The sequence below is a fragment of the Colossoma macropomum genome, unplaced genomic scaffold, assembly GCF_904425465.1.
Source record: "Colossoma macropomum unplaced genomic scaffold, Colossoma_macropomum, whole genome shotgun sequence".
NCBI classification, from domain to species: Eukaryota; Metazoa; Chordata; class Actinopteri; order Characiformes; family Serrasalmidae; genus Colossoma; species Colossoma macropomum.
This window is the reverse complement of record NW_023494791.1, coordinates 33,634,169-33,659,356: the sequence shown is the minus strand read 5'-3', so window position 1 is coordinate 33,659,356 and position 25,188 is coordinate 33,634,169. Positions and strand designations below refer to the sequence as shown.

General features: G+C 36.2%; 1 protein-coding gene across 1 annotated transcript; it reads right to left on the bottom strand.

The window, feature by feature from the left end:
• Positions 1–12,934: 12,934 nt before the first annotated feature.
• fbxo8 (F-box protein 8) lies at positions 12,935–25,166 on the bottom strand. The gene is made up of 6 exons (XM_036574895.1): positions 24,754–25,166; positions 20,724–21,063; positions 18,758–18,884; positions 18,237–18,355; positions 16,536–16,732; positions 12,935–13,353 (listed from the first exon to the last, which is right to left on the bottom strand). Exons 2-6 carry the CDS (start codon positions 21,053–21,055, stop codon positions 13,166–13,168), a joined length of 963 nt encoding a protein of 320 aa, XP_036430788.1. The 5' UTR covers positions 21,056–21,063; positions 24,754–25,166; the 3' UTR covers positions 12,935–13,165.
• Positions 25,167–25,188: the final 22 nt, after the last annotated feature.

The window sequence follows — 25,188 nt, the reverse complement described above, 5'->3', positions numbered from 1 at the left end:
TATTTATACATACACACACACAAGGTTGTTTTAATATAATGACAGGACATGGGCTCATACATACGCTCTATATGTGTGTATATAGAGTACTGTGCAAAAGTTTTAGGCACCTAAATACATTATTTAAAACTTTTTTATCTGGGCAGTAAGTGTGTTGTTAAATCACTACAAATCATAAAAATAGATGCAAATAAACACTAATACAGTAAACATAACACTAACTTGTTATTATCAAAAAGTTCATCAGCACACCTGACATGTGTGTGTATGTATGTATGTATGTATGTATGTATGTACATATACACACACACTCACACAGACAAGGTTTGGTGGTCATGGTGATGCATAAATGTTTTCATCATCCTGAGGGCATTTGGTTCCCACTAAGAGATTAATACATACATACATACATACACACACACACACACACACACACACACACACACACACACACACACAAATACATCACTACCAGTGAGGAAGCAGCTCACTGTTGTTTTAGATTTAACCTTGTGTTGTGTGCTCACAAACAATGAAACATTCCATCATCTGCCTCCCAGCCCATCTTTACTCTGATACAGTATCCCCCTCCTATACTCCATCATATATCACACATTGTGTCACAGACAAACTGCAGCTACTCCAACACAGCAGCCTTTACAGCAATATTTAACTCCATCTTTTACAAAGCTAGAACTAGCTAGAATAAAGCTAGAATATTTGAGCTAGCTTTTGAAAGAAAAGGTGTTTTAAAGTCCTTTTCAATGCCCATTTGAATATTTCTGTCATCTTCTACTGAGGTGAGTAGAGTATCCTAATCAATACTCAAGTAAAAAGTACTGATGCTTGGGTTAAAGCAAAACAACTTGCACAAAAATTCCAATATCAGAAGTAAAGGTATCAGTATCAAGGAACTGATATTGAGTAACTGTTAGAGCTGCAGTGGAACTTCAAAGAACATCCAGCATCTATTAGTATCGGAACTGAACATTGTACAGCCCTATTGAGTTATTTTTGGGACTCTTTTAGTCCCAAATAAACATGCTAAAGCTCCAAAGTCAAAGATGTGCCATTCACAAAGCAGTGCAAATATTGTTACTGAAAAAAAAACAGATCCCACTAGGTAGGCTAAATAGCCTTGAAGTCTAAGTGGCCTTCAAATAAAATCCATTTTTCAACATTTTGTGAAATATAGATATAAAATATATACAATTAAGTTGTGCAATAGATGGTTCTTTGAGGTTTCTTTAGTAACTTCGCTTAAATGGTTCTTTGTTTGGTAAAATGGTTCTTCAGCTTGATGGAGAATGTGTTGTGTATGGGTTAATATAGAACCCTTTAGAAAATGGCTCTACATAGCACCAAAAAGCGTTCTTCTATAGTTACAACACTTACCCTTACACCATACAAAGAACAATTTAAGTTATTAGAACATAAAGCCAAAATCCTTTATTATGAAAAAGTTGCATTTGTCCGCCACAAATCAAAGGACAACCAAAATACCCCAAGGGATGCCGAATGTAGACGCACGTGAAGAAAATGACCAAATATCTTGAGGTGGAAAAATCTGGATGTATTGATTGCCTGTAAAGGTACCAGACGAGACCAGCAAATTAATTCATTGAACTTTTATAATGATGATGTATGGCTGAGGAAGTGAGGAAAGCTAAATAATCCCTCACTGGTTGAATTCTTGATGTTTTTGGGTGGGTGTCTCTCCCTTTAGGCGCTGTTTGGGTGGGTGGGGGGGTGCAGGAAACAGCCCTCTAAACAGGGGCACAGTCTGCGTTATAGCCGCCTGATGGGGCAGGACACCAGGCTAAACAGGCCATCAGAAACCTTACCAAGACACTCTACCAGCCCACAGCAGCTCTACCAGCCCGTACCTGCCCTGCACCACGCATATGTATTTATCACTGTCAATCTCTGATCTAAAAAATAGGATCTTTACAGGAGATGCAAACTTAAATTTGGATGTATATTATTGCAAAGATTTTTTACCTTTTGGTATGTTTCTATTGATTTATTTGTCATGGAATATTCACAGGTTTCTGTGATGAGTTATTTTCATTAGTTTTCTTGAGATCTTAAGTCATTTATATCTTAATCACAACACAACTAATGTTGTTTTGTCAAAATCTCATGATACGTATGCCATTATCACAACATAACAACTGTTATCTCAATAAAACATCCATTCCCGATCTCAATAAAACTTTCATTTTGCTGCTATAAAGAAATAAATGTCATAGCATCTCAAGGAAATAAATGAAAAAATATCATTGAAAAAAAGAGTAAAAAAGAGTTTAAAAAGTATATATATATGTATATATATATATATTAGTGTGTGTATATATATATATATATATATATATATATATATATATATATATATATATATATATATATATATATATATATTAGTGTGTGTATATGCATACATGTGCGAAAGTACATTATAATCATAATAATCATTACAATCATGGCATTCAAATTATAAATACACCAGCAAGTTGTTTAGAAGAACACAGATTTGGTTCCAGATTTCTCTTCGACCTTGCCACCCATCGCACTGATTTGTTAAGCAGCACACCTGATTTAATTTAATGACCAAGATAATTACTATAATGCTGGGCCTCAAGGAGAGTTTTGTAAATGGTTAGACGAACACATTAATATGTATGTAATCCGTATTTATTCTAATATTAGCCTTTTTTCTTGACAAAAAGATGGTTACTGTCATGTGAAATAGATTTTACATTGAATTTTTTCAGGTGCCTAAAACTTTTGCACAGTGCTGAATGTATGTAGACGTGTCTGTATTTGTAAATGTATATATGTATATGTATATGTATATGTATATGTATATGTATATATGCTTGTGTGTGTACATGTTTGTTGATGTATATGTGTATGAATATATGTTTGTGTGTTATATATTTTTGTATGTATAAATTGTTGCTGTCAGGTCAAAACTTCATTGTAATGAATAGACCGATAGCAATGGTCCAGAATGACTCCTCACATGAAATTACATTAAAGGTTAAGAATGTTTTTACTTCTATTGTTAAGTTATCCTATGTGAATATATGATTACTGTCTGCACTGCACCATCCCACAGTCTAAAACCATGAAAGCTTCATCTACATTAGTGTCCTGTACAAGTAGTGCTGCTCCGGTGGAGTTGGATGCTGGTGTTTCTGAAGGGTTCGGTGGGTTCGATGTTGTGGGTTGGTGCAGATAATGTGGAGTGGAGCGTAAAGGCCCCCGTTATCCAATAAACATTAGAGCTCAGACTGAGTTACTCACAATGATTGGAGACGAAATGCAGGGTAACCTAAAACACGTCATAAAACCTGAACAAAGAACACACACACACACACACACATACATAATTTTTGTTTTTATGCATTTAGATGTGTGGTTTATATGTGAGTGTATATGCATATATATATGCACAAAAGTGCATATGTAGATGTGCACACATATTACGCACACACACACACACACACACACACACACATACATACAAATACATATATACATATACATATGCACGCATACATGCATAAAATACAGGGATAGGCAAACACACACATACACACTGCGGCTTTTTGTCTCCAGTTTGTCTGCCACCCTCCCTCTCTCCATCTCCATATACTGACATCAAAGACACATTGGCTTTAAACATCCTAGATATTTCCCACTATTAAAAAAATAAGACCCCAGAACCCAATCACTAAATGATTTGGATATTAAAGGGGTTATTACATGTGTGGCTTAGCCACTGCGGTTCTTCATTTCTTTGACATCTGCTTGACATTTGAGCCCGAGGCTGAATTGCGTGAGAAAAAATCCAATAAAACCACAGATGCACTTATTCTTGGAAAGAAACTCTCATGGTGAATCTTTCACATAAATAAATAAATGAACAAACACATTGAACAAACAACTGAATAAATTCATGCATAGTTGTTCTCCTCTGTGTGTTTTCCTCTATGTTTATGTGTTGCTGTGGTTTAGATCCAGGTGTAATCAAAGCTGCATGTGTGCAAATGGAACAGTGGTGTGTCAGTTCACCCGTCTGTTTGTGTGTGTGAATGGTTGTAGTCACCTTTAATGGTTGTAGTGACTATCCTGTGTTTTAATCCACACTGTAATTACAGCATCTGGACTGTTAGTATAAAAAAAATCATTACATGAAATGACATGCAATTATACCTATATACAACACACCAGTCAATCCAGTACAGTCAGTATGTGTATTTACACTCAAAAGTTTGGAGGCACTGTTTTCATGAATATAAAACTAGTTTTGTTGCAGATACATGTATAAAACAATGCTAATATGATTTCATTCATTTCAACTATAGAGTAGGAAGCTGTAAAAAGCAAGAAATGTTAAATGTATGCAGAATGATGAACAGAGCTGTAGATGACTCTACAATGACTGAGAAAGCTGTACAACATCAAGAAAGAAGTTATACTATGATTCATATTCAGTTCTAACAAAATTAATTTCCAGAATGGGTCGTATTTAAAAAGTGGTAATCAAATCTCGAAGCAAATGTCATATCAAAAATGACTATAAATAGATAAATACAGTATTATACTATTTAGCATTTTATAACTTCTGGGTGTGAAATATTGAATAAACACCTAAAATACTGTGTACTGTGTGCTGTATATCGCTATATATGTATATATGTATATATGTATAACCTTGTATCTCCATTTTTGTTTTTCAGTTTTTGACATAATTTGAAAATACCTGATGGCCTTTACATTGTGTGTAAATATCATGATGAATGAACCAAAAGAAATGGCCCAAAACGACTTGGAAAGAATTCTGGTTCCACTGACTTACATTAAAAGTGAAGTAAGTTTTTTCCTTCTCCTGTATCATCTCTAAAGTTATCACTTTAGAGATACAAGGTTTTGTTACGACAACAGCAATGTACTTCCATCTCCCCTATATGTGTTATTCAAAAAAAAAGACAACAATCTTTCGAATGGTAATGTATATGTAGACCTTATTACTTCAACATAAAATTCAACTGCAATTTTTGTCAATATATTTTCAGTTTGTAAATCAAACCTTGTGGTGTATTTTTCAATTGTATGTTTTCTTTTGTTTCAATATCAATATTATTAATAGACTGTATTCACAAATATGATTGTATGTTGCAATGATGAAAAGCTCCTCATAATAAAAATAATTGAATTTAAAATAATATGAAACTTTCCGATTTTTTTTTAATCTGTCTGAAACACTTTACGTGTCGGTGTCCTGTCCACTGGAGGCCGGTCCAGGCGTCTTTCAGACTCAGTGTGCCTCAGTGCTGGTCAGGTCTTTGTTTTGACGAAATGCAGTCATACTGCCCATAAGGACTTCATCAATCATGGCAAATTAGAGCCAAAACTGGGCTCTTAATGCAATGGCACCTCACATAAACAAGCTTTAAGCCACAAACCTTTGATACTCAGTCACACCAAACAGATACACAAGAGAGAGAATAAGCAATAATAAGTCTTAGACTATAAACAATAGCAGGAATAAAATCAATGTACCATCTTGCAGATACTAATAGTTACAGGATTACAGGAAATTTTGATACACACAAACACACACCCATCTATCTATCCGTGTGTATATATATATATATATATATATATATATATATATATATATATACACCTACACATACATATATGGCTATAATATTATATACTATAGCAATATATAATATTAAATATTATAATCAATGATATTAACTACTTATTGAATCATTATCATTGGTTATTGCTATCTCAAGTTCAAGGCTTCAATATTTTCCCAAAATACTCAGTGTCAAAGGTTTAATTCGCCTTTCTTCTGAGAACAATTTTCCCCGTGTCTTTCCAGGCTGAAGGAAACCTTACCAAAAAAAAAAATAAATTCTGAGACCATCCAAAATTATCTAATACATTTTGCACTTGAGTAGCTGTACAGTGTTAAAAACTTTTATTTAGCTTTAATAAAAGTCAGTGAGCTGCTGGGTTACGTTGCATATATTGAAACCTGGATTATAATGTCCAGCGTCCAGTATGAAGTCCAGCTCCTCAACACTAATGACCACATATTCTACTATCCATATTCAAAGGAATAATTTTCCTTCTATTCTCAAAATATGTCTTAGTGTATCTTAAAGTTTGTAATATATTTTCATGTATTATTGGCATCTATGTAAATGTTAAAAATGGACACTGTTACATACATTTCATCTAAATATGTGCAGATATTGGCATATATTTTTAATTTAAACAAAATAATGGACCTGAAATGCACTGCTGAAACCAAAAGAGGAAAAGTGAGAAATTTGTGTATCCTACATTTTTAAGAATGTCTCTCAGTGTAATGCATTTGCACATATAAAAGTCCTTATCAATCCCTGAAAATCTCAGGCTTATTATTCAGTAACTACACAGAAAACAATGCGATCTGGCAGAGTTATTTCTAGGCTATAGAAGTGTGTAATAAAAGTCGGACCTGGCCTTTTAAGGAGTCAAACTGTCAAACTAAATGTTCTAGTGCAGATCTTCATGCTGCTGTATTTTCTGCAGCTACTGCATTATTCCAATATGTACACTATAACTGGATTATACATGTAAGCAAATAAACAAACCAACAAACAAAAAATGGTTTCCTGCATTCTACAGTTGGAGTGAGGGAACCTAAAGACAGCAGAATGTAGAGGAAGGAGGGGCGTGTCCTCTGTAACCCCGACACAGTCTTTACTTTCCATACAGAGCCGTATTATATTACAGTTAGTGAAGAGACGCTACGCAATGAGCTTCAAAGAACTGAGCTCTAAACAGTCTGTAATGCAAAGATTACATTTCCTTGGTTTAGAGTACGCTAAATAAGCTTTTCTGTTTAATGAAATGGATTCAATAAACAATTCTTCCACAATTGCTTCAAAAATGCTCAGTTTCTAAAACAGTTAATGTTTTGACTATCAGTCCTATAACACTGTTATTTTGTTGAAAACGAACATTTGCTTTAAATTGCCCAAAAGCACCAACCCTTCCACTCTCCATAAAAATCAGTAAAGTTGCAGTATGATGACGTCCAGCGTCCAGTATGAAGTCCAGCTCCTCACTAATGACCACATATTCTACTATCCATATTCAAAGGAATAATTTTCCTTCTATTCTCAAAATATGTCTTAGTGTATCTTAAAGTTTGTAATATATTTTCATGTATTATTGGCATCTATGTAAATGTTAAAAATGGACACTGTTACATACATTTCATCTAAATATGTGCAGATATTGGCATATATTTTTAATTCAAACAAAATAAAAATAAAATTACAAAATGGTACAAAATATATTTTTTGCACATATTCTCCATGTTCTCCATAGTGCCTCAGCTTTAACTTCACCTTTGAAGAAAGGAAATTTAAATGAATTAGATATGGACATAGATATGTACTCTCATCATATCAGGTAGCAGGTAGTAGGTAGTAGCTCAAAAGTTTGGATTCACTTGTCACATTAATAATCACTGTTATTTTATTCAGTAAGAACTTACAGAGTGTAGACTGAAGTACTGTAAGCTGAACACCAGAAGGCATTTTAAAAAGTTTTATTCAATATTTCAAAAACTTATTAAATGGTAAATAGTATATTATAATTATCTATTTATAGTCATTTCTCCATAAGCAATCTGTCGAATATTTGATTATTACTTTTAAGATACGATGCATTCTGGATATTAACTTTATTAGAATTTCATTCTAGATATTATTCCTATTATACCTACATTCACAAAGTTAAGTATCTTTCTCAGTTAGTGTAGAATCATCTAGTCTGAGCTCTGTTAATTATTCTGGACAGATCTAACATTTCTTCATTTTTATAGCTTCATACTAGTTACCTATGAAGTTGTAGATTAGAAGCATCAGGAACCATTTCTAAACTTACATCTGCAACAAAACTGGTTTTATATGAATGATATTAGTGAATCCAAACGAGTCAGCGTGTGTGTGTGTGAATACATATTGTTTTCTCAAAGGAAATTTGACATTTTTCAAATTCACATGCGTTTTGCAGACTGGTGTTAAAATGTAATGCGTTTTCATTTTTTTTTGCATTTTGTCCTGATCTCAGTAACTCTGGACGCAGGAAACATGGAAACTGTGCCAAACTGTGTTTCCAGTCTTCAGCACTGTGTTCAGGATAATTGACAATGTTCTGTTGATAAGATGGAGCTTAATCCTTTCTGTTAAATCTTTGTGACTACTGCTGCTGCTTTCTGCTCTCTGTCAGCCTTCAGTGGGTGACGTCCAAATGTCTACGGCTCTATTTTCTGAGTGTCTGAGTGATGAATAAGGCCAGATTTCACATCAGCAGAGGTTCGCAGTAACTAGCTACACTTACTCAGTTACATGTACTCAAGTAATATTTTAATGGATTTGTACTTTTCAAATGATAGTTTAATATCAAAGAAGAAATGGATGTATGCTTTGCTCATGAACATTTAGTTGTTAATTCCTTCTGGGTTCAGATCTGTTACGCTGGTGACAGCATCAGCACTGCTTTGTGACTGGTCACACCTCTAACTTTGGAGCTTTAGCATTTCATTTTAGATGAAAGGGATCTAAAAAGATAAGAAAAGTACAATCCTCAGTTCCTATGCTGATAGATATTGGAGGGATTGAGAAGTTTCACAGCAGTTGTATAGTTTACTACAGTTTACTTAGTCATTATTTTCAGAATACTTTACACACCAGAGGAGGATGGGTTCCCCTTTTGAGTCTTGGTTCCTCTCAAGGTTTCTTGTTCTTAGGGAGTTTTTCCTTGCCACTGTCGCTATTGGCTTGCTCATGGGGGCTTGGACCCGAATTTTTCTGTAAAGCTTCTTTGCGACAACACCTGTTGTAAAAAGCACTATATGAATAAACTTTGACTTGACCTCTGCACTTGGAAAAATGTAAGAATATCAGGTCTGATGTCACGGTTACACATGTTCGCTGCCGATTAATAACTTTTAACTTTGAATAACATTCTTATTTAATCAGTCATGGATTTCTCAAAAGCATTGCAGCACTAAGATGGCACATGTAAAATGGGTAACTCCCTTGGAACATTTCCTATTTGTCTGCATCTACGATGTCCATCATATTTAAATTATAAAAAGGTTTGTGGGAGGTAGGCCGGGAGAAGACAACACTAAGATAACTAAAACAAGTAAAACAATATGCAAATGGATGATGCCAGTTATTATTTTGGAGATACATGGTTTTGTTCCAACAGCAACATTATAAAGAACTTTGTCTTCTGTTAAGTGAATAAAGCTTCAAAGATTTCTATTTGAAGAAATGTAAGTACATGTAAGAACACACTTACAATCACCATAAGAAATGCACAGGACAATGCTCAGTGCTTTTAAAGTTTTATTTTTTTATACAATCTAGAAGTTTTTTAGTCCAGTGTTGCCATTCACAAACCTGTCTTAAACAATTAACTTCTGTCTCTGTGAATTTACTGTTAAAGAGGCTTGATTAAACCTAACTGTTCATTTTACAGTATAATTATGCAGTATACAGTCATGTGCAGAATTTGAACACTCCTGGTCAAATGACATGTGTAGTTTAAGTGAAAATAAGCTAACATGTCCTTCTATATAGCACATTCACAATTTCTATCAATTTGCTTAGCTTAACATTTTTGGAAAAAATGAAATATAAAATGTGCTATTACTTCTGCACAGGCCATTTTATGTTTAATTTCTTCTCCCCAATATGTTCAATACAGCTAATAAACAGTAACTATAGGTGTGTTCTGTAGGGAATGTGTTAACTTATTTTTCCTCAGAAATACAACAAAATGTGATTTAACCAGTGGCACCCAAACTTTTGCACATGATTGTATCTGCTGTCACAAGAAATCTCTATTTTTGACGGATTATTATGTTTTTTTTTACTATACTGAGAGCAAACTGTCCCCTTTTTGCTCTTATAGCTCCAAAAGCTAAACAAATCAATTGTGCACTGATAATAATCAGAATTAATATTAATTATGCCAAAGAATTGGAGAACCCTGAAGTGTTTGTCATTTCCTGAAAGGCTGCCGTTCTGAAGACTCAGGCCGACAGTAAAATGGAAATGCAGATGGAAATAGAAAATGTGGGACGACACATTGTTCTTTGTTTACATTACATCGTTATTGATTTTGTATGACAGTAATGTCAGAAAGACCGTGGACATTAGAGGCTGCACGCTTATATTACTGTGACCTGGCAAAAATTCGTAAGTGCAAAAAGAGAATTCACCCTATCAAATAAGGAAGGAAAAAGGAGAAATCAAAAAGTTTAGCTAAAATATTTAAAAATAAATTTATGTATATAAATCTCTATACTTAAATATGTACATGATGTGCAAATAAAACAATTCATATTAATTTAAACTGTATGCAGAGCTGTTGAATATTGTCATTACTCATTTGTATACGTCAGTTTACTCACTGTAGCTTTTGCTAATGGCACTATTGTGGAAATCCTAAAGATATGAAGAGGCGAAAAACATCCTTCAGATATGCATTAACTGCACACCAACATAGCAACAGAAGTAAAAGGGAATAATAATAATAATAATAATAATAATAATGAAAAACTTGGGTTAAAGTGCTCTCTTGATCAACCTAAAAAAAAAAATAAAAATAAACAATAACAATGAAAGAGTCTTGTTCGTGTTAGCATACTACAGGTGGAAGCAGTGAAAGAGATCAGGGGTTGGCTGGTCATTGGTGGCAGCTGGGTGAGTTTTAACAAACATTTACAGATCATATACAGGCAGACTGCAGCCAGCTACACTGCGACTACAGGTATATACTCAGGTAGTGGGATGATAAAAGGCAGCACACATGACTACAGCGAAAAACAGGCCATAAAATTAAAGCAGGGATTAAGCAGCAGGACAACCCTACAAAGAAAACTTTCAGTGGACATTTTGTGCCACTTAGGAATGTTTAAGTTACGCACATACATAAATCTTCACATCAATATCCAAGATTTAACCCCTGAAACGCTGAAGAACAGTCGGCCTTCTTCACTTTCATAACTACACAACTTACATACAGTCGTAGACAAAAGTTGTAAGTTTTGGTGATTTGGAGACCTCTATGGAGGAAATGCACGCAGCATGTGGACGAATGTTTTATAACATTGGTTGTGCCTCTTTCCCCTTCCCCGAGTGGATGAATCTGACAATTGTGAGCAGGCTGAAAGAGTATTCAAAGAAAACTCGGTCAAAACCCTGTGAAGAACATGTCTTCTGAAGCTGTAAGTGAACTATTATCCGCCATTGTCCTCATCTTCATCAGTATAATACTGATTTTGAGATCAAGCCAAACCTTCGTTCCGAGGCCCCCAAATTACTATTTCAGGCTTTATAGTTGTGCAGCAGAGCACAGGCACCATATTTTAGCATATTTTTAAATAAACAGTAATTGTGCATTAAAATGTGCAGAGGTATGTTCTCTGTAGAAGATGCGTGCTAAAAATCCACAAAACAGTATTGATCAGGGTGCTAAAACTTTTGCACACAACCGTATTAGCTTAATAGTACTTAATGAATAATTCATGGCAGTCACAGAATAACAAGTCTTAAGATAAACAACCAGAGTTTAAGGGGTTAAACCATACCTCGCTTCTTCTACAGACGGCTCACTATACTCTAAAGTTATCTCATATTATGCTGACTATTACTGTATTGGAGTATGTGCTGAAACAAGCTGTTTAAAGACTGAGCCAAGAATATTTGTTAGTGTATCTTCATTATAATTATAGCAAAGCTCTTTTTTTCTAAGCACCTACATTTCCACATCCAGAACAGGCTGGTTTTTTTTATGGCTGTTTTGAGATCCACAACCATAAAGGAAGGAAAAGAGCCTTGAGTGGAAAAACAACCTCCTCTCAAGTAGACTTTAGAAACGGACAAAACATTAACATTCATGTAATAGTCGTGACAGCTACGAAGCAGGCCACTTAACTCAAATGGACGTTTCGAGTATACATGGATGCTTATGCTATATTTGAATTACAATTCATAATGACGCTGTTACGTTTAGCTTTGACTGACTCCACTGTACTGAACACTTTGTGTGGCTACAGGGCTCTGCATGGTTAAGCTGTAGGTGGTTTTGATTAACCCCTTATACTGCAAAGGCCTGTATGTGGACCCCCGACTCTCATAACTACACCACTTACATATTAATTCCAATTCCAGTTAGTGAATAATAAGGCTTTAAGGATTAAAGGAATAATTCAGCATTTTTTAACATGATCTCCGCAGCACATACAATAACGGACAATAGCAGACAATAAGGTGGACCATTTCTCCCGTACTTAGAAAGGAAAACACACAGTGGTGTGCTAAAGTTTGTACTCCCCCCAGTCAAAAGACATGTTTTGTTGATGTTTTAGTGCAATTTCTTCTTGTTTAACATATTGAAAAAAAAATGTAAAACGAAAAATGTGCGATGTTTTTTTCCAGCATGTTAAATTCAGCAAAGAAAAATTGTGTGGTAAAATGTGTGTTCTCTGTAGAAGATGTGCACTTATTTTCACTTAGAAAAATAACAAAAGTCATTTGACCAGGGGCACCCAAATTTCCACACACAATTGTACTGCACAAGACTGTGACCAATGCAGAATGGGTCGGATTAAAAACCTGCCCACTGGCTTCTATAATAAGGCTTTTCTGTTCTTTTCTAAGTACAGGAATATAATGTCCATCAATTGTATGCAACAGAAGCAGCAGACTGAGAACAGGTTAAAAACCTCTGAAGTTTTCCTTTAATAACTGAACAATAAGCCTGCAGTTTAAGGGGTTAACTGTGTTGCTACCTTTCTCAGTAAGCTTTAGGCTGCTTATAGCATCCCATGGTATTTTTTTTTTTTTGTTGTTGTCATCTGCCTTTCCCTAAAACTCCGCTACTGTAAGACGCTGCACTGCATGTCCTAATCATCACTTCTAAAACACAGTGTTAGGATGACTGGCCATCCCCTGACCCCCTGCTTTAGCCATAGAGCAGAATGCGTATCAGTGCCGTGGCTGAGTGTTTTATTGGCCTGCTGCGTTTCCCAAGCGAGGCCAGCCCGTACGCGTGTGCAGTTGGGTTAGGCGGCCACGTGGCCGATCAGATAGATGTTGTCGTAGAGGTGACCCACAAAATCCTCACTGATGTTCTGCGCCGCCCTGCGGGTGTTGCGGATGAACTCTCGCTTGGACATCTTGTTCTTCACGTGCGGACTGCTGAGGTCGATGGACAGCAGGATGAGTGAGTAGCACAGCACGTACACCGCATCTGCAAAACACACAGGTTTTTTGGTTGTTTGTGAGAATCTCCATTACAGACTGCTTATTTAAATGAGTTTAATGTCTACTCGTCTACTTTAGAGAGGAATTCCACCGATTTTTCAAAATGTCTGCATAGTTCAATTGCTAGGATGTAAACAAAGTCATTTAGAGTGGCTTGATGAGAATGAGTACATTGTTGAGAGACTTAATAGCTTGAATGTCTATTACAGTGGTGGTGATGGGAACCAGGCGTTGCAATGTCTACAATGTTATTGTAGCCATTTTATTTCTCTCTGCCATGCACTATATTAAAAAAACAAAAAACACACCAAAATGTTCATTGTTAAAATAAAAAGATATATATAGGCCCAATATATATTGCTGCTATTTTTACTATCATGTGCAAATGTTTGAACACCTCCAGTCAAATTACATATTTTATTGAGTTTCTAAGTGAAACTATATATAATATAATATAATATATAACTATAAGTCAACACATTCTCTAAAGGGAACACTTTTAAAATTTTCTGCTAATTTTGGTGCGTAATTTGTATTTATTAGCATACATTTGAGTTTAACACATTAGAAAAAATAAAACATAAAAAATAAAATGTGCCATCACTTTTGCACAAGCCACTCTTGCACTCATTTTTTCCTCTCTATATTATAATAGAAATAAATAATCAGTAATTATACATCAAATGTCATACTAGGGTTGGGCAATATGACAATTTTTGATTATAAATGACAAATTATATCACAATATAATATGTTTTTCTGAACATATCATGGATATTGTCAGTACTTGCAGAACACTGACCAACTGCTTATTTCATTATGAATAGAGCAAAATTAGTCCTGTTTAACTGTATTTAGTGCAAAGCAGTATGCCAAATATTGAGCAAATCATTATATTCATAGTTTTTGATAATATATTTTTTTTAAATGTAGCTCTACTGGTTCCTTTTTCTCTTTTCCAGCTGATCAGATGTCTGAAAAAATAAATATTTGTGGCATATCGTTTGTTGTGAAAATTTTTTTGTAGCATTGCGATATTACATTTTTGCCATATCGCCCACCATGTCATACAGCATCAAATAACATATCATGCTCCTGCAGCCCTTTACTCTGTGTGGAAATTTGTGTAAATTTGATTTTGTTAACACTTTGTTTGAATAGCCTACTGTAGATGCTTAACTTACATGTAAATTCTACTTAACTAAACACCTATACACCCTTACATTTATACTGCTCCTAAACCTAGCCCTGGTTCTAATCTTTCCCAATTCTATCTCTGTTAAAGGGAAATTCCACAGATGTTTCAAATTTTTAGCATAATTAAATGGTTAAGATGTAAACAATATAATTGAGAGTAGTTTGATGCAAAATACTTTGTTCTAGAGAAACTGTTCACAATGGTGGTGAAAGGAACCAGATGTATAAATAGTTTAATACTCCTCTTTTTGGTTGCAAATATGCTGCCTGATGCCCGAGATATTGTTTTATGATAGTTTTCAATAAGCTTTTGACCTAAAACTTATTTTCAAATCCATGCAGAGAGATATTTTTCAGATTATCCACTGTTTTACCTTTATCAACATTACACAGAAACACTTAAAAGGCATGTGTATGTTCACTGGTGGTTTTGGATGGTACATAAAATGGATATATATTGTGTAGACACTGCAACACCTGGTTCCTGTCACCACCACTGTAAAGAAATCTGAGTATGTAAATTTTCAAGAATGGTGTATTTCACATCAAACCATTCTGAATGACTTTGTTTACATCTCAGCCATTAAATTACGGAGACATTTGGTGAAAAGAATCATTAGAAATCTGCTTTAGGATTCTACTTTCCCCATACAGTTTATTAACAATTTGAACATGTGTACATAATGTATAGGAGACTATCCAACTGTGGGACCTCGATTTTTTCCATAAAAGCTTTAAAATCCATTCAGATGGCAATAAATACTTTGAAAACATGTTCAAAATGAGAAACATTTTAAACAGCCATCTTCGTATTTTTATTTTTTTAGCAGCCATATTTGTTGTGTAAGGCAACAAGGGCCACAGTAGGAATAAATCCAGCTTGCTCGTTCATAATGAATCACTGTACACTCGGGGCAGGCAGCAGAAGGCACTGGGTCAGCTGCTCCAGCAGCGTCCTGCTCTCAGCTGGCTGGAGCGCTGCCCTGCTCTGCTAACACTTTAAGCCTCTGGGCTTAAGTGTGGATTTGGAGGCCAGTGACAGTGTTAGTACCACCAGCAGTCTCACAGCGCTGCAGCCACTACCAGCCGCTCAAACCACACTGATTACGCACTGTGGATGCAAATCGGTCTTTCTGCAACAGGCCTGCAGTTTATGTTGTCTTCATGTGCCATCAGAATTATTATAAGTACAGGTTGATGACATAAAAGTCATAATTACAAGTGGAAAGCATTTTGATTCCAGAGTTTACAACTTGTTACCGACCTTTACCCTTTCATCATGACGGGGGAAAGGATGGTTTCAGTGGTCAATGCCAGGTAATTCTTTATTTTTCTGAATGTAACTTTTGTTTAGTAGTCACTGCTTATGTACCTACTATGAGGAAAACAGCAAAATAGATCAGGCTAGTTAATCAACTAATGTTAGCCAGTGATCTAAGTAAGTCTGACCAAACAATTCTTTCTTTGGGCCATTTAAAAGAGAAATGGTCAACTGCAATCCCATGAAAGTGTTTTCCTGTGATATAAGCATGCCCCCCAGGAACAGCCCTAACAAGATATTTAGAGAAGCTGGGCACTTATCCAAAAGTTTTTATCCAAAAGGAATGAGAAGGCAGCATCAGCCTAGAGTTTCAGCAACAAACCCATTGGTCTGCTGAGAAGTATCTGGACTTGGTTCTAACTTCACAATGAGTCTATTTGGTTCTGATTCTTTAGGAAACAATTCAGAGCATCATGAAATCTTGAATTTTACATGATTTTGGCACAATTCAGTATTATTTAAACAAAAACAAACAAAAATGAGATACACTAATGTGCCTGGAGGAAGTATTTACATAGTGGAATCTAGACAACAGGAAATAATTTGCATATGAATGTTACTGAATATTATTATAATCCATTATAAATCGCTTCTAACATTGCACAACCAATGCAGCTGACTTGCAGAAAGCACTTTTGCTCAGCACTCACCTGGAGTCAGGCCCACGTCCCTGACCAGCGTAGGGTTGCAGGCGCAGAATCGGTGGGAGAACTTCGTAATGAGGGTCTCCAGGTACTCCCCTCGCTCCTCTGGGGCGTGAATGTGTCTGAAGAAATCTCTCAGCGCATTGGGCAGGAACTGGTTACTGAAGTTATGTAGTGTGACCAGCTCGTCCAGCACATCACGTCTTTAGGGTTTAAAAGACCATTGTCAAAAGAAAAACATCATTATTAACATAGTATTAACTAATAACTAACTATATTAAAGAAATACTTTATTCAAAACATGTGCCATTATTCTTTTGTGTATTTAATTTTCCGCCAATGTGGTCTTCCTGATATCTATGTACTATCTATATCTATGCTTCATTTGCTGTAGTCGGCCTACTGAGCAGCACTATGGCCAGCGTTGGCTGTTTTTTTAAATGTGCTATATAAAAATGACTTGATTTTGACCAATAAATAATAAAATAAAAGCTAGTAGAGGACTGTCACTGGGCTAACTACACCACAATGACTAATCTCATTTCAGTAGCTACACTGATAACAAGAAAGGGTTATATATAGTATTCAAAAGGGGTTCTTTGACTCGTAACAATGATGAGTCCCTTTTTTATGCTACACAGAATCATTTTTAAAATACTTTTTAAAGAGCCATATATAGCTGGTCTTTCCATGATAGAGAAAAACCATTTCATATCATACAAAGAAGCATTTATGCATTCAAATGGTTGTTAGAGTGTTTATGGTCCCATTATAGAACCATTGCCTTTACTAACAACCCTTGAGAAAACATTACATGTACATTTCCATCCAAAGGATTTTTTTTTGAAAACACTTTAAAATGTCTGTCAACACAGGCTATGGAAATATAATTTGTTGGTAGTATTTTATTAATGTAGACAAAACATTCTGCTCTCGGGCAGAAAAAAAAAACTGTCGATACTAGAAATGTTGCAAAAACCTACACTGGAAAACCCACACTTTGTTTTGTGAAAAAGAATGCATTTATGCATAGATTTGGTGTCATGTGGCATATTTTCCCCTCACATGGCTTTTACAAAAAACACAAACAAACACAGACAGCAGGGTGGACAGTTACAGCTGCCATTTTTCAGCTCTTGCAGAGAGAAATGTCCAGAAAAGACTACAGCCTTTCTAAATGAATAGTGCTCAAACAGCTTTATATGGCAGAGTAATGTGACGCCTTGCATAACGGTTTGATAGAAAAAAAAATGAATCTAAAATTAAAACAAATAAATAAATAAATCTGTGAGTCAGGAAAGTAAGGGAAGCCAAATGTATACAAATTGCAAAATACATTAAAAAAGAAACATGATAAACCAAAATTGACAGTGAATGACATCAATACGTAAAGCATTTCCATCACTAAAAGTCAGTTAGAAACTAGCTGCTAGGAAAATGTAAACTGTTTTTTATGCATTTTACTGCTTGCAATTTGTGCAGAAAGCAGGCAATGTAGCTACAAGCAATGTAAGCAGGAAATGTAGCTACTAGTAGTCCGGTAAACCAAATTAAAAATCAAAATAACTTCTCGAAAATTGTTCGAAATGTGTGATGCGTCTATCAAATGAAAAAAAATCTGCAGGAGCTCATGAAAATCTGTAGGAGCTCATGAAAAAGCAGAAAACATGACCTTTCACTTTCAATCGGTCTAAAAATGTAACAAACCGTTCATCAAGGTAAATCCGTAGCATCTTCCAATTCAGCATTCTGGTGTAGAATATGAACTTGGCAATTTCCTTCGGGTGGTCCACAAGAATGCCTTTGGACATGAGGTAAGTGATACCCTGCAGAAAGAGCACCCATGAAACAGGTCGTGAGAGAGAGAGAGAGAGAGAGAGAGAGAGAGAGAGAGAGACAGAGACAGAGAGAGAGAGAGAGAGAGAGAGAGAGAGAGAGAGAGAGACAGAGACAGAGACAGAGACAGAGACAGAGAGAGAGAGAGAGAGATATTCAGTGCCAAATTGCAAATTGGGCCAGAGCACAGCTATCATATGTCCTTTAAGTGGAGGCCTAAAGCTGTGATAATGCAGCTAATGAGACAGACAAAAACACTAAAGCGCATGCAGGTCCGACTACCCCCTCATCATTAACCAAAACACAGCAGCGTCTACATTCAGCCGCTTAGCCTAGCATAAAACAGCAGCAGTGTGTACGAGCGTGAGAAAGGAGCTGTTAGCTCTTTTCACCTCCTGAGGGTTAGCGTTGAACGTCAAACTTCCTTCATCTAGTTGCATGTAGAGCTTTCTGTAGGAGAAACCAGGAGGAAGCCTCCTGTTGTATATGGAACAGTGACCCCAAGTGGACTTGCACAGCCTGGAGGTCACAGAGAGACAGCGTTTAGAAACACAGCACAGGCCTCAGTGTTTTAGAGAGAAGGGGAAAAAAAAAACAAAAACAACAAAAAAAAAACAAAAAAAACCACAAAACTACTTCTGGATGTCATCAAGCCATTAAACTAAAACTGAGGAAATATATCAGAATGCTTTCAAGGTGTCAATGTTTCCACATTGACAAAATCTATTCTATAATACAGTAGATAATGTCATTCAATACTACTAAAAAGATCTACTACTAGATAAAAAGATATACACCTAGAATAATCACTGAAAAGTGACTCAGGGACTTTAGCAATATGACGAATGAATTCATACGTTGTTAGCTATGTTATCAAATATGCTAACAAGAATTAATACTCTTTATACTTTTAACATTAATTGCTATATTAGTTTTGGTTAACCCCTTAAAGTGAAGCCTTATTTAGGAACTACTAAAGGTTTGAGGTTTACCAGTTCAAAAGTGAATACCAGTATGATGTTCTCTCATAAAATGAATTTTGCCATCCTGTGATAAGCCTACAAACAGTGAACCACAAACAGGGCTGCCCCAAGACAAACTAAACATGAGCACGAACAGCTTCAATAACTCTGATAAACTGCAGTCACTGCTATGTTAATCAGTGCAGTGTTTGCACTGTGGCGTGCACACAAAGCCAGTGTGTTTCTAGACGTGTGCCAAGTGCAAGAAGCATCATGAAGACATTCTGTGTGCCGCACTATGCAGTGTTTGCACAGATTCTCACTTTAAGAGGGTTTCCATTTTTACTCTCATAGGACAAAACAGATTTAAAGTAAAGGTTGAGCACAAAGAAGAACAAATCAGCTCGTAACACTCACACAAAGGGCAAAACTTAATACCATAAACTTTACTCATTATGGCCCTGAGGGACAAATATAATAACTAAAAGGGAACTTGAAGGGTGTAGAAAGTTTGTTGCTTATTAATGTGTGAAGAAAAAGGGGTTTTATGTCATTCTTTAGCATGTAACATTACACTTGTTATACTGGGTTTTTCATTATTGTGTAGCCAATCTTGACAGGAAAGGACCATTTGACTGACTTTCAAAACGACAAATCACAGACCAATGTTTTTGTGTGACGCATAGGGGTAGATGAGTTTTAAAAACAGTGCTACCACAAAACCACAACCGTGGGGTAAAAAGCTTTACACACTGCAAAATATCTTGCTTTACAAAATGCTTCAAAGAAAGTTCTTGAGTTACTTGTAAAGATGTGATGCTCTGAAATTCACATTTAAATTTTTTTTTCTAATCCTGCAACTCTATCTGCTGGCAACTGCTGGCAGAAGTTTGTTTTGCGTTGGAAGAGTGTATAACCAAACAGAATGTACCTGACAAAATCCTGACAGTTGAGGTCAGCTTGATGTATAACAGATGTCAGATACTGAGACTGCATCAAAAATCTATTTTTTATAGATAACAGTATGTCATTCAGTGTCAGAACCCCTGTAAGCAAGTCTATTTGAGATTACTTAACAACTCAACACAGTTCGAGGCACACGTGTGATGATTTAGACACAGAGTTACCACCATGCTAATTGGTGGGGTATAACCATCCATAACTTGTTAGCTTCATAGCTCCAGTGCATAACTAAAGAAGCAAACTTCAGCTGTCAAACATGTCTTGGCTGATCAACGATACTTGGGTAAAGTGAAAAATTATATGAATGTAATTTTTCGCCAAACTATTCTTTTAAGTAGTTAAAATTTTCTGATAAATCTGATAAATCGAAAATGTATTACACACACAGCAATTTTATCACATTCCAAAAAGGTAAGCTTTGTCCATCACTGACCCCTGCCACAGATACTCGTCGTTGCCAAGGTCTTGCCACACGCAGGAGGCCAGGCAAAGGTCAGTGGCGTTCAGGTATGACAGGATGGTGATGCTGAGCTCGGGTGGCAGCATCTCCAGGTCGATGAAGCCCTGCTGCTCTTTGCCCTTGCGGGCGCGCAGCAGCTGGCCGATGTCTGAGCCGGGGACCTGGCACTGTGGCGTCCGACGCGGCTGTGGCTCGGCCAGTAGTGGGCCCATCCTGCGTCGGCGCTCGCGCTGGAGGAAGCACTGCTCGCTGTACTCCTGCTGCAGCTGCTGGTTCCTCACCACCCTCCACAATCCCTGACCCATCTGCAGTCCTGTAGAAGCAGCACAACACTCACAGTCAGCACAAGACACTTAAACAGCACTCTGTGCATGTGCAACCGGAGCTTAATCATGCTGCAGGTGGAGATTCAGCTACATTGATTTTGGAATGCTTGAATCAATTATAAGAGATTATAATAATATTTGCATATGCTCACTTTTTGGTCAAAAAAAAATGTCAGATTATTAAAAAAAAATCTTTTTGTATAATTTTATGGTCTCTATTCAACTAGTCCCTCCAGTCACATTCAGTGTATGTTTTCGAATAGTTATAAAATCAAAATATTTAGGAATGCACAGTGATTTCAGAATCATAACAGTATCGGCAAATATTTGCTTAAAAAACTTTGGACAGCTGTCAATCTGCATTGTGGATAATTGATTTTCTATTAATTATGCTAACTAATGAATTCTTTGTTGTTTGCAAACAATTACCACCAATCAACAACTCACTCCAGCACTCCCTCTGCCTCCCAGCTCTGGTGTCATTATTAAGTTGTGCATCAATATGAAATATAGTTATCATTTCCTTCAAGAAAGTATGTCCATGATTTTAGGTTTTGTCGTTTAACGTTTAATCATAGACTAATAACGATAACAGTCAGTTGAAAGAATTTGTTCGCGTCCCTATTCCCTTCATGCAAATTTTGTTCATCCTATTGTGAGAATACTGAATCTCAAACCCAGTATCGTAAATCGTGGGCTAAGTGGATCATCACACCCCTTATCCTAATGTACTGTAATTATTACTTGACTTGAATTATTGGAGGTCAAAGATTTAAGGTATACACTGAAGCGTTGAGTACTGTTTAAAATGTTTCAATACCAATTAAACTAATAATAATAATAATAATAACAATAATAACAATAATAATAATAATTTGACTTCCTTAACAAACGCTGACTGACTGCAACGGATCGCATACTACTCAAGAAGCACATGTGGAATGTAATTTCGACAGCCAGCACTCTAGATTTTGAAAGAAGCATGCTTATTTTATTTTACAGAAGCATGCTTTTTTTTTCACTGATGTAGATAAGATCAACTGATTAGGTATTGAAATTTAGTATTGAAAGCCATTGAATTTTTTGATACTGAAATAATTTGGAACATATCATAAAAGTCCTGTATTTCGTTGCACAGCCCTATGCCCCTAGCATGCAGGAGTCAGCTGTTGCTTCTGTTAAAAAAAGGTATTATTGGATATTATGTTACTCTGCCTTGCCTTTCATGCTCTACACAAAAAGCTTTATTTATGAAGCTTTGCACCCAATCCGTCTCTTGACTATTTGAAAAAGAAAAAAAAAAAACCAAATCTGGATGTATCACTTGTATGGGGCAGAACAGCAGGGGAACTGCATGACCCCATTATGAGTCCCTACACGACTGCTACCTCTATTCAAACAGTCCATGAAACAGAACACTCCATGAAAAACTCCTGACCTGCTTTTTAGTGGCCTAAAGCCATTACTTTAGCGTTTTAGCACAGCGTATAATCTCTTGCCCTGATAACTTTATGCATACAGGCTGTCATTCTTCTGCCTACTGTTCGTATAAAACAAAATGGGAATGATCTATTTAGCACTGCACATTAGTGCTTCCATTTATAGCCAGCTAAACCTTCCTTCATCAGACAGCTCAGCAATAAGGCTAAATCCTTGGATCGCCCTGTTAATGTCAGTGTGAAGCTAACATTTTTGCCTCCCAGTTATGGGGGCTAAAGCCCGACTTCAACGCAGCGGCACTAATCCCCTCTCAGTGATACGCATTAAGACTTTTTATTGGCCACTATCTGGATTCCTTAGAGGGACTTCTTTTCTAAAAACCCGTCTGAAAGTCATGCTTTTTTCCCCTCTGCTAATGGCTCTTCTGAATTGTTCCTAGCTGACTTACTGTGCTGCAAAGTCAGACACAGCACTGTGCAAGAACTTCTCACATGTTCTCAACTGTCTTGCATTCAGTGTGAGTGAGTGACTGAGTGTGTTCACTCAATCCTGAGACAGTAAAATGCCATTTAACTCGCTCCACAACATTCTCTGACCTAAAAAGAAACAGGCTGGTAGAGTGTGGCTGGTCTGACTAGGAATAGTTCAGGAAAGCGTAAGAGAAACACATTTTACACTTAATAGCAAGGCAGCTGACTATTAAACTACTCAGAACACAGCAGCCTATGCTAAATAAGCTACAGTACTTACAGTACAGTACTACATACGTTCTACAGAAATGTAGAATTTGGGACTAAGTTTACCTGGATTAGTATTATGAAAAACATAGGATTAGTTCTTTAGGATTATAAATATAGTTAAATGAATAAAATGCAGCTATTTTAGTAGCCCAGTGTCACATAACTAGAGTACAATAAATGCATCATCAACTATCAGCCCATGCGGATATACATTTGCAGGCAAAAGTTTGAATATACCCCCTCGAGTTAATATGCTCGATTTTGAGTGAAAGTGAAAATAAGTTAACACACCCTCTACAGGGAACATCTGGCACTGACATTTTCAGTGACAATATTTAACATATTAGAAAAAAAATAAGACATAAAATCTAAAATATGCCATAAAAAAGGCCCATTTATGGTGTGATATTTCACCCAATACATTAAAGGGTTACTCTACCAATTAAAAAAATATATATTCTACATAATTAAATGAGATGTAAAGAAAAGCATTCGTAGTAGTTTGATGTGGAAATGCTTCATCCTAGGGACACTTACAGAGTCAGTTGTTTACAGACAGCGTTGTTCAGCAAATAAATAGAACAGTAATTGTGTGTTCAAATGTGCTGAATTTTCTAGGTGAAAATATGTGCACATTCTCTACAAAGAGAATTGATGTGCACATATTTTCACTTAGAAAAATCAACAAATCTGGCCAGGGGCACCCAAACTTTTGCCTGCAACTCTATCTATCTATCTATCTATCTATCTAGACACTTAGTCGTATGTTATGAATTCAGAAAATCATTCAGAGCTCTGTCTGTTACAGTAACCAGACAATTTAGTCTAGATATTAGGCGTGGTTCCTTATGCCACTGAGAATTCAGAACTATGAATGGTACCCCAGATATTAAACATTCAATGCTGTCATTTCGCTCTTCTGAAATAAATCCCTGAATGTGTCTCTGTTGCACTGAAGTCTTGTGTTGCCTAGGTTGACTGTAAATACTGACTCAGCCTGATGCAGCTCCAGCGTTTTCCACTGAATCACTCAGGCGAATTAAGGTACACCTGCAGCTTTTTTTTTCTATCGAGTCCAATCACAGTGATCTATCTGTATTCAGTCTGTGAATGGAAATTCCTCTTTATTCACTGGCCTCTAGCTGCTTTGTTTAAATTTGCACATATTGCTCATCATTACGTAAGTGCTTTGACGTTCATCCAATCATATGTTATTAACAGAATATCAAAGAAAATTATTGCTACTAATTTGACTGTGGGTCAAAAATTACTTTACATTTAGGGTTCAACCAATATCTATAGAGATTTTTGTTCTGTTGATGGTTTCGAAGCAACACCTAATCGACATCCCTCATCACGTTAGATTGCCGTACAAGTCCTGCCCTTGCTCACAAACGATTGGCTACACCGCAACTCAATCACAACAATAAGCGCCGCTATTGGTTGATGCAGCTGGCATTAATCCTCGTCGTAGTTTTAGTAACTGAACCTACCCACCTGTGTTTTTATGGACTTATTTTCACCGCCGCCGCGACGAAATTAACAATAATTGACAGCAGCTGATGGTGCGAAATGTCCTTCACTCTTGGTGGTCAAATGAAGTAATCATTTCTGCTCGAAAAGCTCCAAAAACAGCGGTGCGACCGATGAGACAGACTCCAGGATCAGTTTTAATCTCCTCCACCGCTCAGCAGCTCTCTCTGTTCAGCTCTCCTCCTCATAAAGCCCGCCTACTCACACTCTTATCAGTGTCATTTCAGTTATTTTTTATTTAAAAAATTGAGCCTGCGAGTGAAAGTCAGAAATCATTATTTCAAGGCCGATATACAAATTATGTTCATTTAAAAAAAACACAGAAAATAATAATAACACAAATAAATAATAAAAAGCAGTGTCGTCGTCGCGTTTGACGTTTCTTGTTTTTGGTGGAAG